This window comes from Oculina patagonica, chromosome 9 (genome assembly GCF_052425735.1).
Source record: "Oculina patagonica isolate OP01 chromosome 9, crgOcupat, whole genome shotgun sequence".
NCBI classification, from domain to species: Eukaryota; Metazoa; Cnidaria; class Anthozoa; order Scleractinia; family Oculinidae; genus Oculina; species Oculina patagonica.
Window position 1 is genome coordinate 2,317,000 of NC_135766.1, and position 19,677 is coordinate 2,336,676.

Below are 19,677 nucleotides of genomic sequence, written 5' to 3' on the forward strand. Positions count from 1 at the left end.
ACATATAATATGTAAATATTAGGTTACTGCAGAAGATCAATTGTCTCAGTCTAGGCCCCTTTCATAACAATATATAAATAGTTGCCAAATTTTAACGGTCATACTTTTGAAAATGTATGTAGCTTAGCATACGAAACGTCAAGTTTAGTAAAATGCGATTTTTCATAGTGTTTATCACCGCTGTTTGTGTTATATTTTTGCAATATCTTTGTTTTTCTGTTGATAAGTGCGAATTTTACTTTTTCACTCATCTTTCTACCATTTAACGAAAATATAAACGAGTTTTTTATTTGCTAAATTTACAATTCAGTAAAGAAATTGTCTTTAAGAAGAAATCAAAAACAACATCAACATGATTGCGTCATGTTAGCATGCGTTCTTACTTATTTGATTCCATCAGCGTTTAAAAAATCTATCTTCTAGGCATTGCGTAAGGTACCTGGGAAGTCTTTATGGTGTATACCCACGGATTTGACGTTTGCTTATAACCTTGGCTGTCATTTTTTGGCAAAAATACACTAAATGGTTATTTAATGGGGTCATCCACATTTTTACACTTCGTTTGCTTTAAAGAGATGCAAGCTACACCTCCAACTGAGACAAATTAAAACAAATTTCCGGTAAGGATTGGGAAGAAATTACGTTTCATAGAATAGAAAATTTTCGTCATATAGGCGCATCTTTTTATCGAGTGATTTCCAGCTGCCAACAAGGGAATAGCCCAAGCATAACCAGTGAGGATACGGACAGCTCAAAATTAATCAGAATACATCGATGTTTCGATCGTTATCAGATGGAAAAGTGAGGCTCTGATAAGGGCAATGTAACATATGTAACACATTATAAAAAAGTAGCCACCAACGCAGTTGTTTTGGTCGCTCGTCATAGGGGGGGGGTGGGGGGCAATACTCGATGACCATTCAAATTATTTGTTAGTAAAGAGGGAGATCGATAAACTATGTTAATGATGTTTCTCTGATTTGAACTTTCATTGCGTGAAAATCACTGGCTTTGCCTAACGATGAAACGTTTCCAAGAAGCCATTATAATGATGAGACACCACCAGGGGCATTAGCGGATTAAAAATAATACGGTTTTTTGATGAATGCAACAAACTTTGTCTTAACAAGTATTTTGCTTTAAATAACGTAAAGGTAATCCTTGCACTATAGACCAAACATTTTATTTTCCCCTTTAGGCGACTGCAAACAATTTATTAGAGCGTTTTTGCCTTTGCAAACATTTTTTGGCATTTTCGATCCCCCTTTCCTTCAAAAAAGGTTCGTCCCTAAGGACATTTGAAGCCTTCTGAATAAACGAAAAGTTGTTATATATTGGAAGTAAAATTGTATAATGGTCTACCAGTATGCCAATACCCCCCTTGAGAAATGATCACCCCCTAACTCTTTATGACGCCACGAGGTATTTAGCACTTACAAAATACTGCCTTGAAACTGTGGACGATATGCAATTTTATCAAGTTCCATAGGCCAAAAAGAGCGCTGTTTATTTGAGTATATCGAGGAAATATTTCACGGTGGCGAGAAGATATGAAATTTATGTTCGAGTTCATAAAAAGTAGATAACAAAAGATAGTGTTTATTCAACGAGAACAACAAATTCATATCTTTGAGCTAACTTCTAATGTTCGTTTTCTTTTATAGACACAAACTTCACAAGTGTCGAAAGCACAAACCTTTTATATGTTTACTCTTTGCACTTGGTGGTGGCGGTGGCTGCATTTTCTCAAAAATCTGTCGACCGGCTGAGAAACTATTGTGTGAGCCAAAACATGCCCGCTACACATAAATATAACACGTAATTTATTCCATAAGACAAGACAAGCGCTTGCCACATTTTAAAAGAACTCGTTTTCTAATTTATGAGACGAAAAAAACGCATGCATAGTAGTACATCAATATACCAAGTTGTTTAATCCATGTTGTAAAAAGTATTTTTCAACTCGTATATCATCATCTCGACAGTATTGGACAATGTGACTTCAACAAAAACATTCTACGAACGTTTTGGAGCAATTATCTTCAGACAGTAACCCTAAGCTGTCATCACCAAAGTGCAAACCAATAAAGGCGAGTAACGTTACAATGATAAAGCGAGCGGCGAGCGTTGTATAAATTGCGCCAGAACCTACAGATAGCGTGCTTAAAGTTTATAAGTTTAATACCCTTTTGATCTTGGTTAATTATTCCGGTTTGGGGTATTGCCACATTGCCATCAAGTAAAAAAATTGAAATCAATTTTCTTAGATACCTAATATTAATCGTCTTTCCTTTTGTCACTTGTAATAGAACACAATGCGCCATGTTAAAGCCATTAAGCGTTTCATATTTTGTTAGAAAGTGTTTACTTGAAACGCGTTTTAATCTGGCATATGTTTTTCTCATTTACTAATTGATTTTAAATGGTCACGGTTTGTATTTCTAAAGGATGGTTCTCATATGATCGTCCCGATCGTCTCTATCGCTTCTGTCGCTTCAAAAAGTTTGCTTGCTCCAATCACCTCAGACTTTGCAAACGACAGAAGCGACAGAGACGATCGGGGCGATCTTATGAGAACCAGCCTTAAAACTCGAGTGACAACAACGGCGTTCTAAACTTAACGTATCAACTATTTAGGTAACAACCGACAAACCTGCCTTCATCATCCGTACTTTTGCGGCAGTTATCGACGTCTGAATTAAAATTGCAAACTTCAGCGTTTTTTGTATCCAGTATTAGCCTTAAACTAAGTTTTAGTTTTTAGTATTCACAGCTTTAATTTATTGGCTGTTTTTTTTTTCTCTTTTAGAAGATTACATAACAAGTGAGAATTTGGCCCTTTAAGCTATTCGAAAATTCACATTATAATAAACACGATGCTCGTGCTGACTCGTCTTGAGAATTTGTTTAATGTGGTGTAAGAAGAGATAAACCAAAATTTCAATGTTACCTTCGTACAACAACTACTCACTGGAGCACTTTTCCATCAAGCAGAAACACCCTACTACGTTTTCTAAAAACCTGCGATCTTTGAAATTCAACCTCAGCCTACGATTTGCGCTTTTTGCTGTCGACTTAGCGGTCCTCTCGGGAAACAGAAATTCACTTCAACAGGGACCTCTGTCAGTTAGGATTGATTGATTTCAATCCATGTTCTTTGTTCCTGTTTTTTCATTATTCGCTGGCTGTCACCGTAGTTGTGATTGACGAGGGTGAAAGAGCGCAATCGTTGGTTGGGTTTTGAGTTTCAGACTTCGCTTTTCATAGAAAACCGCAATAAATTTTCATCACTAAAGTGTGCACCAATATTAGCGAGTAGAGTTGCAATGATAAAGCGGGCGTTTCGTATAGTGTGCAAACCCCTACAGATACCATGCTTTAAGATAATATTATAACTAAAAGAAGTTGCTTATACTAGTTTATAAATCAGGTTTGGAGCATTGCCATATTGCTATTTGAGTTACGGTTAGATCGTTATATGGCACGACTACGTCAATTTAAATTTCCAGCGGCTCTAAGTATTTTAAGTTTTATTGTTGCCACGCTTTATCGGTACCTGAACAATGATTGCTATAAAATGTCTTATTTTCAAATAAGATATTACATGAAGCATCTGTTCTTTTGATTTTAAGCAAAAACTCGTCAGTCTCGTTCGATCAGCAATATTTATCGCTTTTCCTTTTGTGACTTGCGGTAATAAAAATGCATTATGCTTTATGCAAAATTCATTTCGATAATTATAAAAACGTTTCTTTTGTCAGATAAATTGATACCTTGAAACGCCTTTTAATTTGGCTTTAACCATTTTTCTCATTTACTAAGTGGTTTTAAATAGCCACGGTTTGTATTTCTGAAATTCGAATGTCAAAAAAGGCATTCTGACATAAATAATTTTATGCCTTGGTGACAACTTCCAAACCTTTTTTTGTAACATTGAAATCTCGAAAACGAAATTTCAAAATTATTTTGTCGTCCCTACTTCGCAGTCATTGTCGACTTTTGTTTAAAAATTACAAGCTTGTATGCAATTTATTTCTATTGGATTCTGTAAACAAGGGAATAATGGCATTTCTTCTCGCAATGATTTATTATGTAAGATATTTCAAAAGAGCAGCGACTACTTGTTACAGTTTTCAATATCAATTTTATTTCTTCGTGACCATTCCGTTTTTAAAAAATCAACAAAACTCTAATTTTCCAAAGCAGCTTAAACGAATGTAAAATAATTATAATCGATGACATTTTTATACTGCTATTTTTATGTGCATGCTCGGGTTATTCATTAAAGCGGGCCAGGCATTACAGATAGCGTGCTTTAAGAAACGTTTCTAAATAAAAACAGCTGCTGATACCAATTGATAAATCCGGTATGGCACATTGCTTCATTGCCACCAGGCGGTTATTTCAGTTTTGGTTACGTCGCTATACGCCACCACTACTTCTATTTTAAATTCCAGCTGCCTTAACTGCTTTCTTATTGTTGCCATGGTTTTTCAGTACAAAAATGTCTATTCTAAATTTATATAGATTAAAAACTGTCATCATGCGAGTGGTCCCGATCTGTGCGGACGTCGCGGCGACAAGTTGCTGTGACAGGCCGCTTCGTGTGACATGGTGCATTCTTGCGACAATCTTATGTCGCTGCGACCGAATTTTGTCGTTGCGATGTGTCGCACGATTTCAAACCAGTTTGAGAAAAAATGCGTGTGAACACGTCTGCGACAAATTGCTGCAACAAATTAAAATAATAATTAAACAATGGGAGAGCGTTATTTTTTTACCATAGTAAATTGGAAAACTAGTTACATTCCCACTCTTCAAAATTCTCTGTGTGGGCAACGAACAAGCGCCTTTTCGCAACGACTTCTTTTGAAATAGTTTACACGGAGCGACAGAGAGAGACCCGTCGCTGCGACTTGTCGCTTAGTGTGTCCCGACCCTTAAGCGAAAACTGAAAACTTAATAGAACACAATGCACCGAGTAGAACACAAAGCAAAATACTCCCGGGTAGTTTGAAAGGAATAATTCAAAGAAAAAAAACGTAAGAGACAGATTAATTTTGATGAGTTGTATTAGATTAAGTAAAGAGAAATTTCTACTTTCTTAAAAAAAGGGCCGGTGTTAATATTACAAGGCTGTTTGACCTTTTTCTATCGCATATCGTATATCAGATATCACGCTACAAGATACAACGCAATTTTTGTTAAACTATCAATCAACGCACTTCAGAGAACTTGAAGTGGTTAACTCCTTTTTTTGTATTACTTTTGAAAAAAAAAAAAAAATCCTGAGAATTAATAAGGACCCCCTCGGGAAACGCCATTGCATGCCAATAACTCAAAGTATTGATAGAATAAAATGAAATATGCCTTTTTTTACTCCAATTAAAAAGAACATTTTTAGTTCAAAGTCAGCTTTGTTAGATAGAAATATAAGCACCATGTAAAAGCCATTTGATCAAATAACGTCAGTGAATGTGTTTTATTAAAACGCCATTAAATTTGGCGTTAATCGTTTTCTCATTTACTAAGTGCTTTTAAATGGTCACGGTTTGAGTTACTAATACTCGAATGTCATGATCAACAAAGGCAGCTGCTGTAAATATTTTATTTTTATTTTATTTGTTGCCAAGTGCGCTTTATCAGTAGATGAGAAAAAATCGGCTAAAAATATTTTTAAATATTGATGAAAATACTTTTTATTGCAAGCAAATATAGTGAGAAATCGTTTTTTGTTAGATAATCAATATTAATCGCCTTTTTCTTTTGTGATTTTTCATAGTAACATACAATAAGCGCCATACAAAAACCATTTGTATGAAAAAATATCTGTTTGGAGAAAGTGTTTGCTTGAAACACATTTTAGTTTGGAATCGGCCGGTTTTTATCATTTATTAATTAAGTGCTTTTAAATGGTCACGGTTTGTATTTCTGAAAGTCTAATGTCGACAAAGGTATTCTGGCTAACCCAATCTCCTTCCTAGGTAACAACTTTTAAACCTTCCTTCGTAATCCCAAATTCGCACTTTTATTTTAAAATTGCAAAATTAAAGGTTATTTTCAGTTTAAGAATTAGCCTTAAGTTGAGTTCTTAAATTGAGTGTTGATCGAAAGTATTTTCCTTTTCATTGCTTGTTTTTACTTTTATTGAAATTAAAGTTTGCCCTTTTTCTAACTTGGCGAAAATTCGTGTTGACGTACATATCAAATCACGATAGCTCACAGCACTTAAGCACAATTTTCCTACTTGTCAGATGTCAATTCTCTATTTGATCGCATCTATTCAATTACAGCCTCAAAGAGCATATAAAGCAACTGATCACATTTAGTTTTCCACAGAGCAAGCCAGTGCCGAAATCTTAGAAGAACGGAGAAACAAAAGAAGAAACCCACATCGCGGTGAGTCCTTTTTAAGCTGGTTTGCTTTCTTACAGCTGATTAGGTAGTTGTTAAAGTTCTTAATGACGACCGTCGCTTTTGTTAGGTATAATATTTTATTTTAGCTTGGTATTACAACGGGTTAATAAGTTCTTGTCGTTCATAATTTACAGAAATGGGCAGTCTGAAGATGTTTGTCGTGTCTTGTTTGTTATTGTTCATTCTGACGGAAGAAGCCAAGCCCGTCCAGGCTGCAACAATGCTTGAAGAAAGGGAAACACCATTGGAAGAAAGCATGGCGAACGTGTTAAAGATTACAAAAACACTAAATGAATGCAAAGGTGTGTAAAGATAACTTTCTTTTTAAGATAACTTTGCTTTTTGCTAACTTATTTGTAAACTAACTAACTAACTAAGTAACTAACTAACTAACTAACTAACTAACTAACTTACTAACTAACTAACTAACTAACTAACTAACTAACTAACTAACTAACTAACTAACTAACTAACTAACTAACTAACTAACTAACTAACTAACTAACTAACTAACTAATTAACTAACTAACTAACTAACTAACTAACTAACTAACTAACTAACTAACTAACTAACTAACTAACTAACTAACTGACTGACTGACTAACTTACTAATTACCTAAGAAACGAACGTACGAAAGAACAAACGAACGATCGAAAGATAATAACTAACTAACGAAAGAACGAAAGAACGAAAGAACTAACCAAAGCTAACTGTCATGACTGACTGACTGACGCCTGCGATTTCGTTTGTTGGGGCGGGGGGGGTGACTGACTAACAAACTAGCACTTTTTCGAAGGAATTGCACAGCGCTAAATGTAACATCACTTTTATTTTAGCACCTCGCTTGCTCTGCTTTTCGGTTTTACCTTCAACACGTTATGACGCTAATAACTTTCTTATTACCTGTATACTTACTACAACTTATCCTCGTCGGGCCCATGAGGACTCTTGAGGCCGGATTATTAGCTATATACTAGGCACATATAAACCTTTTTTTATAACAGACTTTTATTATTAATATTGGGAATTGCTTGTATTTCAGCCTTTGAAAAAATAGGAGAACTTCATGAAGCGCTCAATAAGTTACAAGAGCAAGTCGACGCGAGCTCCCTACCAGCTGGTAAGTTGATATAACCTGTTATGATAACTTATGTTCTCTTACAGTGTACCGTGTGTATTGAAATGACTGAACAATGCGCTGTATTATTTGACCTGTTTGTCGAAAAGGAACAAAATATTTAAGACAAAAGTGTTGCAATTTTCAATTAAAAAATGGAAACAAACCCGAAAAAATAATACACGACAAATGAAAGGAGTTATATAAATCCTAGGAGGTTGAATTTGTTTTTGAAGTTAGAAGAACGATTAACTCTACAATGCTGAAATTTCAGTGGCTTTTTAATTTCTAATTTTCTTAAAAAGAAGTTAAAATCGAAGATAGCGGATCCAAAGTAGCGGCTCTACTAACTCCGTGTGACGTCATATAACGTCAAGTACAACAGAATAAGTCATAATTCCTTTAGCTGCATATCGCACTATGTGTAGTACTGCATGTTTGAAAAACGATAAGATGAATGTTTTCGTGTCTTACAAATAATGTATTTGTGAACTGATTAAACATAAATTTTAACAATTCAAGTAGAAATATGACTTACTTCAGACAAAATACAAAATATTTAAAAACAGCATTGTTGTCCAATCTTTTTGAGTTGATGATTTTTCTTAGTTTTCTGGTCTTTGAAACTCTTTTGTTCTCTGTTGCTCAGAATGTAAAAACTACCAAAGTCTGACCGAGGAGAATAGAAAGGTGACGTACCCAAGAAAGGGGTGGGCCAAATGTGACAAAGGACTTGGTCCTGGCTGGTACCGTTTTGAAGGAGCGGCTGGCACTAAGATGACTACTTCATGTCCGCCAACTGACAGGTGTGACACTAGCATGACCGGCTGGTTGAATGGTGGACATCCTGCAGTCGCTGATGGCCCTGTTACCAGGCAGGTCTGCTTTCACTACTATTCAAACTGCTGTTGGAGTTCTACCAACGTTCAAGTGAGAAACTGCGGCTCTTTCTATGTCTATCACTTCAATGGTACACCATTCTGTAATCTCCGTTATTGTGGCACTGACTAAGTTTACCGAAAACGTTAAATGTACACAGTAAGCCTCAAAGTTGACCTGAAATGAATAAAAAATGTATTTCTCGTGTTTTTGCTTTAACGAAACGCTAACACAACGAGACGATTTGTTACATCGTTCCATACCCTTTAAAACGTCCCTTTCTCATAAAGACGTAGTGAATTAGAAAAGAAATTGACAGTCAAACCGCTTGAAAAGCCTAAAGTTTTTGATGCCAAAAAAAAGACAGACAGACAGACAAACGAAGAAACTGTCCTTCACAAAATTGCGGCCAAAGGAATTAAATTTTAACTGACCAAACGACAGGAAACAGCTAAATATAGAGAAAACAAAAAGGCAAAGAAAACATTTTAACGACCTGACACTTTTTTATGACTGCGTCCCCCTCGAGATCTCCTTATTCTATTTAGTGGTAAAAACGTAACGTCGATATTAAATATCCTAATAGCTACTTCTGGTATTAACTTGATCACTCTCCTTAGAATAATAAGTAGCGAAATGTCATAGTTCAATTTGATGTTTATCATTGCTGGCATATATTTTTTCCCGTAAAATTCCTTTTACAGTTGACTTTCTCGCAACATGGTCATTTGAGGTTTACTGATGTACATATAGTCTTCGGTACACAATTTTATCTTGGTGCTGGTATTATTTACGTTAAAATTAAAATAGTTCATAAATAGCGAGTCTCCAAGTAGAAGATAAAAAATATATAAAATAATCAAAATTTTAATTCGCATTAGGTTTCATAAGCTTTCTCATATCCATACACGCGAGGCATATTTTTTCGTCGTGCATTTTGCATATTTTGCAGTGTGAAGATGAATATTGCAGGTAAGTTAAATTATTAAAACGACTATAAAAATAGATGAAAATGGTAAAATCCCAACCTCGATGACGAAATGATTTTTAAAGTCTTTAAAAGATATTTTAAATCTTCAAAGTCTGTCGAAATAACGTAGAAGAGTCTTTTACCTACAATTCTTTGGTAATACACTGTAAAGACCAAAAATCATCGATAAAATGTCAATGAGACTAAGAAACAGATCAAAAGACCACGCTACACTCGTTTTCATTTTTATGTTGTTATTGCTCTGCCAAACAACACTCTGCGCTCGGCAGTCGTGAATCTGAAAAGCTTAGTGTGACATATAAAAGAATTTTATGTTTTATCCTCTGGGCTTCTCTTTATTAACATAACACATGAGTGCTGTATTGACTGAGCTCGTTTACTGGCCAACAATAATTTACACTCACACAATTGTGTGGAGTAAAATGGCTGAGGGAAAGCCCAAAGCCGCTTTTAATAAAATAATCAATTTATAATTCAAATAAAATATACAATCTGTTAGAAATATTTTGGCCCAGTAAAGGTGAGGGCAACCAAAACGCCATTCGATATGGCTTACAGTCTGGATAACCATAAACAAGGTGGACAGGTTTAGGGGAGGAGGTGGGAGTTCAAATAAGGTCCTGACTCAGAGAAAATATCTGAAGGACTGCACGACCACGATCGATAGCGAGGTTACTAAGCAAGCAGTTTGGCTAGAGGGGCTGCGATGTATTGATCTTCACCTCCACCCCTATCCTGTGTCACGCAATACTACGTGACTGCAAAAGGCAATAAGACCAGAGGGATAAAACATAAAAATTCTATTTTCAGGCAAATATTTTATTTATTACTAGTTTTCTTGACATTTAAGAAGAGTTTATTAACAGCTTCTTAGATTGCTACTAAAGGGAATAATGTAGACTAATAAGGTATTTGTTTGTAATCTTGCGAGACTCAAAATTGTTGTAATTCTTTTAGTTGTATGACAAAATGGGGATGAATAAAAAGATCGAGGGTATTTGCTTGCTGTGCTGTGTTATGAAGGAGGGAAATGATGAGATTTAACTATAAAGCAACTGGTTATAACGTTACGTTATTCATATTATTATGTTTATTGCGCAGGTTGTAAAGGGAGGGAAATTGGACTGAATTTTTGTGAGAATTAAAATGCTCGATCTATATCGTGGCGCTTGTCATACGTTATCCCATCTTTTTGTTAACGGCCGCGCTTTCCGGTCGTTGCCCTTCTCAATCAACGAATGCAATTGTATGAGTCTCGTAAAGAGTTTCCCGCCTGCATAACCGACGAGTAAACAAAACGAACAGATAACGCATGACAAGCGCTGCGAAAAAGATTGAACTTTTTCAGGACCTTTGCGCTTGAGTCAGAAAGGTTGGAGCCACTGACTCAGAGATAATTAACGCGCGTACTTCAGGTTGGTCAAGGTGGATAAAAATATCAAACATTTAAGCCTAGGCAAACGATGTTAAGCCAGGCGCACACTAGGGGACTAGTCACAGGGAATAGTCGCAGGGACTTATCCCTTAGGGTGTACTGGAAAAAAAATAACCGATTTGTGGGACTATTTGTCCCTGCGACTAGTCCCAGAAATAAAACCAGCTTAGTTCGTGGGACTAGTCACAGGGACCAAAAATTTGGTCCCTGCGACTAGAATGTCGATGCAAAATACAAGTACACACTAAGGGACTGGTCCCGAAGCAAGTCCCTGCGACAAGTCTTTGTGACTAGTCCCCTAGTGTGTGCCGACCTGTAGTCACTAGCATTCTGTAGAAATGTCCTTGCTGCGCTAATAATTCCTAGTGTAACCATTTTTTGGTGAGATGTTTAACCCTTGATTTGTCATATGTCAACCGTGTACCCATGATTTTACTCTTCTTTGTAGACACTATTTCGCGGCATGCCAGACAAAACAACTTCCCGTCTTCCATTGATAGTTGTTCTCCTGGAAATTACTGAATCCGATCATGTATGCTTACGGATTTTGCATCACAGTTTCCCCTAGTCTTATTCTGTCCACTGAGTGATGGCAGAGTACGCTCTCGAGCAATCTCTGCCATGGCTGGCTGACTTCCATTGTTCCTCGTGGATAACGACGCCATCTTGATACGAGTGTGATGGACTGAAGGTAACCGCTGACCAAACCAAGCCTCATCGGCTCCTTTGACTAAAATGAGGGCAAAATGCATCTGGGAGGCTTTGGACTCCATAAATAAAGTCAGATTGTGTTTTTTTAACACAAAATTATACAAATCTAATCAATTGAAAATCCAAAATAATGCTAGAAGTGCTTTTTGGGATAAAATGTAACAAAAAAAATACTCGCAAAGCCAAATAATGCTAAAAAAGTGCTAGCACTTTCGATACAAGCCTAATGATTTATGACATTGCCGTGGACTGATATAAGAGATGTCGTAAATAGTGGCTTGTTTACCTGTCCGATTCATTAGCTGCCGTTCGACATACTTTTCTGGCCCGTGCAGCATAACAAAGATCACGCAGTGAAAATAAAACAATTCCTGTTGGCCGAAATACTTAAAAAGAAATAAACATTGAAATGGGTAATTGATGGAATATGGAGGTCTCAATTTACAATTTTTTTTTATTCTGGGTTAAAAGTTTAGAAAGTACTGGCTTGTACATTTGAGCTGGCTATAGCTTATTCTGATATTATTTTATTTTTTTTTCAATTAGATTTTTTTCGCACTGCGTGCATTGCCTTTATGACTTCCCAACATTTTTCGGCTTCCTCTGGTGACAATTGTAACAACTGTCCGTGATTCTACTGTTGCCGTTTGGGCAGAATAACACGAATGATTTTTTTTTTCTGTTCAATCAGGAGTCAGCATTCGTTTAGAAATGGTCTGAGGAGATTCGTTTCCAAAAAGCTCATTCAGCCCTTCTTGAAAACGACTTGATTACGACTTTTGCTGAGGTTACCTCGTTAAGCCCCAACAAACTGCTTCTTTACCTATATCCGAAAATGGATTAATCTTGGATGAATGATTTCAATTGAATAATTCAAACTCCCAGTGGATACATCAGATCATATCTAAATCAGGATTTTTAGGATTCATGATCCGTGCGTTTCTTTGTGAAAGGATTCGAAGAAGTATATTGGCCCAGCGGTCTTTAAATACAGGTTCGCTCTTTGTAAACAGGCGCTTATTTTGATCAAAATACAAAAAATAATTATTCACGATAAAAGGAAAGGGCAGCTTGATCAGTATCATGTTTAACTGGATACAGGTTTTTTAGAACAGCCACCGTGTGCCTGCGGAAGTTATATCCTTTCGAAATTGCAGGAGTGAAGTTTGCATTGATCATTTTTGCAAACTTTCTCCGCTTTCAGATACGTTTTTGCCACATTGTGCTTATCATTTCCCGCGACATTCAGCCTGATTTGGACAAATTGAAAATGTCACGTCACAATCGATTCTGATCCCATTTGATTGGCTTACGCCTTAATTGTGTAAAACTAATTTACTCGCCGTTCGACTACTTTTACTTAATGATTTGTTCACTTGACCCTCGGATGTACAAGCAATTCATACCCCCCACCAAGAGTTTTCCTTCAATTAAGGCGGAGCGAAATTATTTTGTACTGAGTGGAAAGCCCGTCGCTTACTCTACAAGATGAGATAATTTTCGCTCAATTTTGTTCCAAAACACTGGAAAAAATGAAAAATGTTAAAAATGACGATTTTTGGCCAGACCTGTTTGTACTTTTGACGTTGCTGTGGCAACCTCAAATATCATGGGCAGATGGTTGACATATCAAAATTTCCGCAAGAAACGAGTGACAGCTACTGAGAGTTTCAGCATTGTGGAGTAAATCCTTTTAAATATTGGAGAGAGCTTACGAGGGGTGTCATGCGCCCACCCCCCCCCCCCCCCTTTACGTCCGAGGGTTAACAAAGCACGGACGGATTGGTGGGCTCTAAACTTTGATTCAGAAAACACTGCTGAAACGTGTTTGCGACAAATTATTTCCGGACCCCAGGATCCTCCACTGGATCCGCCACTGCAAAATACATCACATAACAGACAACCAATGTACTGGATAACTTGTTTATTGATAGCTGCACACGAATTAAGTTTTCAGTGTTACCTACAATATAAGACCTTATAATATCCCGTCACACCAGATAACTTATGGTCGTTAACATGTTTAAGATCAAAAAGGAGAAACGAAGGCTGAAAACACGATCCGTGAACTCTCAAGGTCGGGGCTTTCTTGCCGCCATCAAAATGGTCCCCATGGGCCCAAATACGAAAACTTACCCAGAAGACGTTTCAGTCGCTATTTTGAGCGAATTTCTACTCGTTTCAGACAAATTTTTCGACAGTAAAAAGCAATTTTATTCTTCATCTCGCGAGCGCTGGGATTTAAATATGGCGTCAAGATACTTAACTACCGCGGAAGTGTTAAGAAGAGTAGTTCGTGGTGATTCCGACGGCGATTATTCTGATGAAAGTGAAGCAGAGTTATCGGAAGAAGACGAAAGCAATGGCGGACAAGAACACGTGGACAGTGATGGAAGAGAAAGCGACGAAATGACTTCGGAAAGTGAAAGTAGTGAAGAACCTGGTATGTTTTCTCTTCGATATTGAGTTTAGGATTTTTTATGTGTAGCTCAAGCGCATTTACAAACTCTTTCTAATGCAGAAATGACTGCAGTGAGAGATTATGTTATTTGATCGAGTTTTCTTGTAATCCAGAAGGGCATGTTTTAGCTTATTTTCATTGTAAAATATAATAATGCTTGCCTGGTTGTTTACATGACGAGTGTAAATTTTTTCTGCTATTTTGCAATGTATTGAAGGCATATTCCTGACTATTTTGAGTTCAAAACAAAGCAAGGTCCAAACATTTTCTCAGGAATTGCAATTTTGTTTATCTAATTAGAACATCCTGGGTCAGATAACCATGACAAAAGTCCTATTCCGCCAGAAAGACAAGCTGGAGGAGAAAGGGGAAGGGGAAGGGGAAGAGGAAGAGCTGCAAGGGGAGGAGCGAGACCTGGTCGACCTAGACGTCGTCAAGGCCCAGTTGAGCCACACATTGATTGGTCTGACCAATACACTCCAACACAAATCCCTGACTTTGGAGAGCCACATCCAGGTCCAACTAGAAGGTTTCCAAATGTGAACACTACACGCGAAAGAGACTTTTTTGATTTGTTGTTTACTGACAACATATGGGAACTGTTAGTGCAAGAGACCAACAAGTATTATCAGCAGCAAAAGGCAGCTGACCCTAACAAGCACAAAAGACCATGGGCTCCAGTTACAAGAGATGAAATGGAGGCATTTATGGGGATCATTATTCTGATGGGAATAGTCAAACTTCCTCGCTTCGAAATGTACTGGAGTCAGGATAAACTAATCTACCAGGAAGGCATTGCCAATGTCATGTCTCAGACAAGATTCTTGCAAATATGGAGATATTTTCATTTAGCTGATAATGCAGTAGCTATCCCTAGAGGTGCTGGTGGATTTGACAAGATTTATCGTGTAAGAAGTTACCTAAACATTATTCTCACAAACATCAGGGATGAGTACAGACTTGAAAAGAATATTGCTATCGATGAGACAATGGTAGCCCACAAGGGAAAGTTGGCTTTCAAGCAGTACATAAAGAACAAGCCTACGAAATGGGGCATCAAATTATGGGTCCTGAGTGAGGCAAGGTCTGGATATGTTTACCGATTCCAAGTTTATCTCGGAAAAGAACACGGGCAACAACCTGAAAAACACTTAGCTCGAAGGGTGGTGCGGGACCTGACAGTGACAGAAACTGGTAAATATTACCATCTTTACATGGACAATTTTTACACTGACCCACATTTCTTCCTTGAACTACACAGCAAGCAAATACTTGCATGTGGAACTGTACGCCAAAACAGGAAAGAGTTTCCCAAGGATTTGATTATTACATCTCGAATGCAAAAAAACATGGATCGTGGAGATTATTTGTGGAGAGCCCACAACCAGTTAGTGGCAACAGCTTGGAATGACCGAAGGCCTGTTTAACAATTATCTACCATTCATCCTCCAGATCTTGATGGTCAACCTGCTACTATCAGCAGGAAGTCAGCTCATGGTGGAAATGTTGACATCAATTGTCCTCCAGCTCTACTCGACTACCAGAAATATATGGGCGGAGTAGATTTGGCTGATCAAATTGTGCAGACATTCAGTGCTATCAGAAAATCAAGAAAAGCCTGGAAGAAATTATTTGGCTATGGCCTAGAAGTGTGTCTCCTGGACTCCTTCATAATCATGAAGAAATTGAAGCCCAACAACACAGAATTCCTAAATTATCGTAAGGAAGTGGCACGGCAGCTCATTGCCGGAAGGTCATTCCGTGGCAAGGCTGGTCGCCCACCAACTCAACCACTGCCTGAAGTTGATGCTAAGAGGCTGAATGGGGAATACCATGAAATTGAAGTCAATAATGCAAGGAGGGACTGTGTTGTTTGCTCCAAGAGAGTCCAGATGAGAAATCTTGATAAGAATTATCGATACAAGTCTATTATTGTTTGCGTTACCTGTGATCGGAAGCCCTTATGTCTAAACAAAGATAGAAATTGCTGGGAGAAGTGGCATAGGCAACTTCAATACTGGCAGTAACATTATTGACAAAAACAGTAAAGTTCTTCATACATCTGTTATGTGCTTTTTTAAAAGCATTTCATTTTTTTGTGATTTTTTTGTAAATTGTTCCACCGAGAGATTTGGTACCGCGAGTACAAAAAATGCAATATCTCGGGTTAGGATAGGAATAATTTAGTTCTGTTTGAAGTTTTCTATTCCCTGATAAATAAATTTTAATCAGAGGAGCAGTGTTTGACTCACATAATGATACTGTAGCTTAGGCCCATGGATGAAAAAAATGTTTTGCCCAGGGTGAAATGGAACCAACAAATGCAAATGACTCATACCACATGTGGTATATCTTTTTTTATGTTCTTTTATTGTAAATAGTTTACAAATTTCTTAAGCTTTACAATGATATATAGTTTATGGGAGGGTAACTTTAATACTTTTTGAGTTATCATTAAAAATAGTGACCGCGGTCACGTGCTTCGGAAATTTTCTGAAAAAATCCGCCGGTTAAAGGGTTAAAAAGAGTTAGTTAAAAAGAGTTCTTTTCTTAAAATTTAAACTTAGCAGCAGAAACTTAAAGCGAAATTTTACAAAGAATAACTCGAAATTGTTTCGCGCTTTTCTATATCATGTTCAGCTACTTTAAGCAGTTTTCAAAGAACTTTAACCTTAGGTGTAAACGATTGTCTTACTCTTTTTAAAAAGAGTTAGACCTTAGGTGATACTGATTGTTGGATTAATATATAAATGCAAAATAATGAATATAATGTCAAATTACAGTTATCAAATTATTGATAGCTGTATACACAAAGTTTCCAGTATATACAATAATGTTGTAAGAGCTTATAATATCCCGTTTACACCAACTTACTAAACCTAACCAATGTTTAGCTAACTCTTTTCTTAAAATTTAAACTTAGCAGCAGAAACTTAAAGCGAAATTTTACAAAGAATAACTCGAAATTGTTTCGCGCATTTCTGTATCATGTTCAGCTACTTTAAGTAGTTTTCAAAGAACTTTAACCTCAGGTGTAAACGGATTGTCTTGTGTAACAAATGCATAATAATGAATATAATATCAAATTGCCGTTCTCAAATTATTGATAGCTTTAAAGCTCCAAGTATCTGCAATAGAGCGGTTTTACTTAACCTGTGAAATAGGTAGTGGGACAATACAGGCTACTACTTCGTACTAGTTCTTATTAGTTCCGCTTTTTTTAGAAATTCTTTTGTTTTATATTTTAGGTTTTTGTCTACCACGCACAATTACTAATTAGTAAGCACTATGACACACTAACTAAATGTTTTTGGTTCACAGGTTAAACAAAACCACTCTAATGCTGCATGTAAGAGCTTATAATACCTGCATGGCAATAACCTAACCTATTACTAGTTAAACATTGTTGGGAGCAAAGTTATGCCAAAATTGACTTGAAGTAGTCTCCTACTTTCCTATACCTTGTTTGTCTACATTATGTACCTTTTAAATTACTGTAAACGTATCATCGGATTAAGAAATGCGCGATAATCAATATAATGTCAAACAAATTATATGATAGCTGCACACAAAGGTTCCTGCAATAATGCTGTAAGAAGTTATAAAATCTCGTTTAAACCAGGTTACTCAGTTTAGTTAACATTTAAAAAAAATTAAAAAGTGGAAGTAAAAATTTATCTTATCTTAAAGTAATCTCCCACCACTTTTTATCAGGTTTCGCTTCTTAAAGCCACGTTTAAATTACTTTTACCTTATGTATAAACGGACTGTCATATTAATAAATGAGCGATAATGAATATAATATCATTCCACAGTGTAACACTGTCACGACTTTTTGAAAAGCTTTATGAATTATTTTGATATTTTTGTACGGCATAGAAAGACCATTTTGTGAGGGCAAAATAAGTCGCATATGCTGATAGACTACATGTTGACATTTGGTTTGATTGAAAAGTTTGACAAACCATCAGAAAGATGACATAGTGGCTGTCAAAACTCAGTATAAGCTTTCGTAAATGGCAACAAGTTTCACTGTATTATGTACACAGACAATACAATCGAAATAAATTTACGAATTCGTACCCGGAACACAAGGATGCAAGCCCCTGACCTTATTCACAACTAAATGAAGTACAGCATATCTACATCTCCACGAACAGAGGATCCCTCTAAAACTGACTGGGATGCTTGTCAAAATATCTAAAACTGGGAATCTCTAGCTACCTTATTCTTACTAATTTTCGCGCGTACTTAATTTCGCGAAAATTCAAGAGACGAATTTCGCGAGTATTCTTGGTTTTCACGTGACGTCATCAAAATTATAAAATCCAGAATCGCAAGGCCCCTGAGTTTTCATCCTTCACTGGCTATTAGACGTCCTTAATACATATATTTTTGAAATTTTTTAGCTCAATAGCATTCGCCGTCGTCAAGATTTGAATTTTGAATTTCGGAGTTTCCTGCCACACGAGATCAAAGATGGCCGCCAAAAGGCTGTCACGTATACTTAAAAAAATGCTTTATCTTGTGATTTTTAACAATCTGAACAGTTGAGAATTTGCGAGAAGTGTTTATCTGAATGTTTATTTGTTCATGATGGTGATCTGACCGCTTTTTGTAGCAGAAGTGAATGCCAGATGTTTTTGTCGATTTCCGGCCGCCATGTTGGAGCCCAAGCAGTTGGGCTCCAACATGGCGATTCCATACTGTGCTCTCTAAATTTGCGTGAAACATTTTGACGGATAACTCGAGTACGGAATAACGTTCAAACCTGAGACTTGGACGAGTAGTTTATATTGCAGTTTTCTACAACCTGTAGTATTCTTGATTTTTTTGACTCAATAGTTTTGGATTTAATTTTTCGCAGCGTGACAGTGAAAACCACCTATTAATTTTCGCGATTGCAAAAGAAATTGAGTAAAAGTGTATTAAATTTCGCGATTTTGTCAGTGTTTTATGAATATTTTGTCAAAGACTAAAGAACTGCTGGAAATATACAAAGGTCTGGCTCAATGTAACTACAAGGAGCCTTCAAACGGAGACTTTGGTTACTGTACTAAAGAGGTTTTGGCCGATTTACAAGCTCGAAACAGTAATCAGAGGAAGGGTGCTATTCAAAAACAAGATGGAAAGATATTTTCACAGGAAGATAGTTGCAGGTTCCAAACATTTAATATTTTTTGCTGTTTTGATTTATAATATGGTATTAATTTTCGCGTGTTCAAATTTCGCGCAATGTTTTTTTCGCGCAGACTAAATTTCGCGAATATTTTGAAATCGCGAAAATTAGTACTAGCGAAAATTAGTAAGAATAAGGTAACAGGTTTTACAGGTACACTATCGCTTCCATGCAGGGACGGTCCGAAAAAATAAAGATTTACTAAGAGAAGAGTCTCTTAAGCCCCCCACCCCCCCACTTCAAGTCACTAGTCAGCCCCCACCTGGAAAAATGCTCCACCGTCCCTGTCATGGCGTCGCTTAAGTTCTTTTCCATCCATGATCAGTTCCTAAAACGGCTGCTTCCCTGCACCTTTTACTCGTAGAGGTTCAATATCTATCGGGTGTTATGTATTTCTGGTTCTCATTGAATTTTGTTCTAAAGCTTCTAGATTATCTTAGTTCATCACCTGAATTACATATTAAATGCCATTTAAAATGTACCGC

At 36.7% G+C, this 19,677-nt stretch overlaps 1 protein-coding gene across 2 annotated transcripts; it reads left to right on the forward strand.

Annotated features, from left to right (window-relative positions):
• The first annotated feature begins 6,344 nt into the window (after window positions 1-6,344).
• LOC144665388 (pancreatic secretory granule membrane major glycoprotein GP2-like) lies at window positions 6,345-10,423 on the forward strand. Of its 2 annotated transcripts, none has more exons than XM_078526638.1 (4): window positions 6,345-6,399; window positions 6,552-6,719; window positions 7,462-7,539; window positions 8,186-10,419. In XM_078526638.1, exons 2-4 carry the CDS (start codon window positions 6,554-6,556, stop codon window positions 8,545-8,547), a joined length of 606 nt encoding a protein of 201 aa, XP_078382764.1. In that variant the 5' UTR covers window positions 6,345-6,399; window positions 6,552-6,553; the 3' UTR covers window positions 8,548-10,419. The 2 variants fall into 2 exon arrangements, with proteins under 2 accessions (XP_078382764.1, XP_078382766.1); XM_078526640.1 differs by having other exon boundaries at window positions 6,352-6,396; window positions 6,551-6,719; window positions 8,186-10,423.
• Window positions 10,424-19,677: the final 9,254 nt, after the last annotated feature.

What these genes read in the sequence shown, in the direction of transcription:
- LOC144665388 (XM_078526638.1), top strand. Translation starts at nt 6,554, where the DNA reads ATGGGCAGTCTGAAGATGTTTGTCGTGTCTTGTTTGTTATTGTTCATT. An exon ending in AACACTAAATGAATGCAAAG is followed by an intron (nt 6,720 to 7,461) that starts GTGTGTAAAGAT and finishes CTTGTATTTCAG; the next exon opens with CCTTTGAAAAAATAGGAGAA. An exon ending in CGCGAGCTCCCTACCAGCTG is followed by an intron (nt 7,540 to 8,185) that starts GTAAGTTGATAT and finishes TCTGTTGCTCAG; the next exon opens with AATGTAAAAACTACCAAAGT.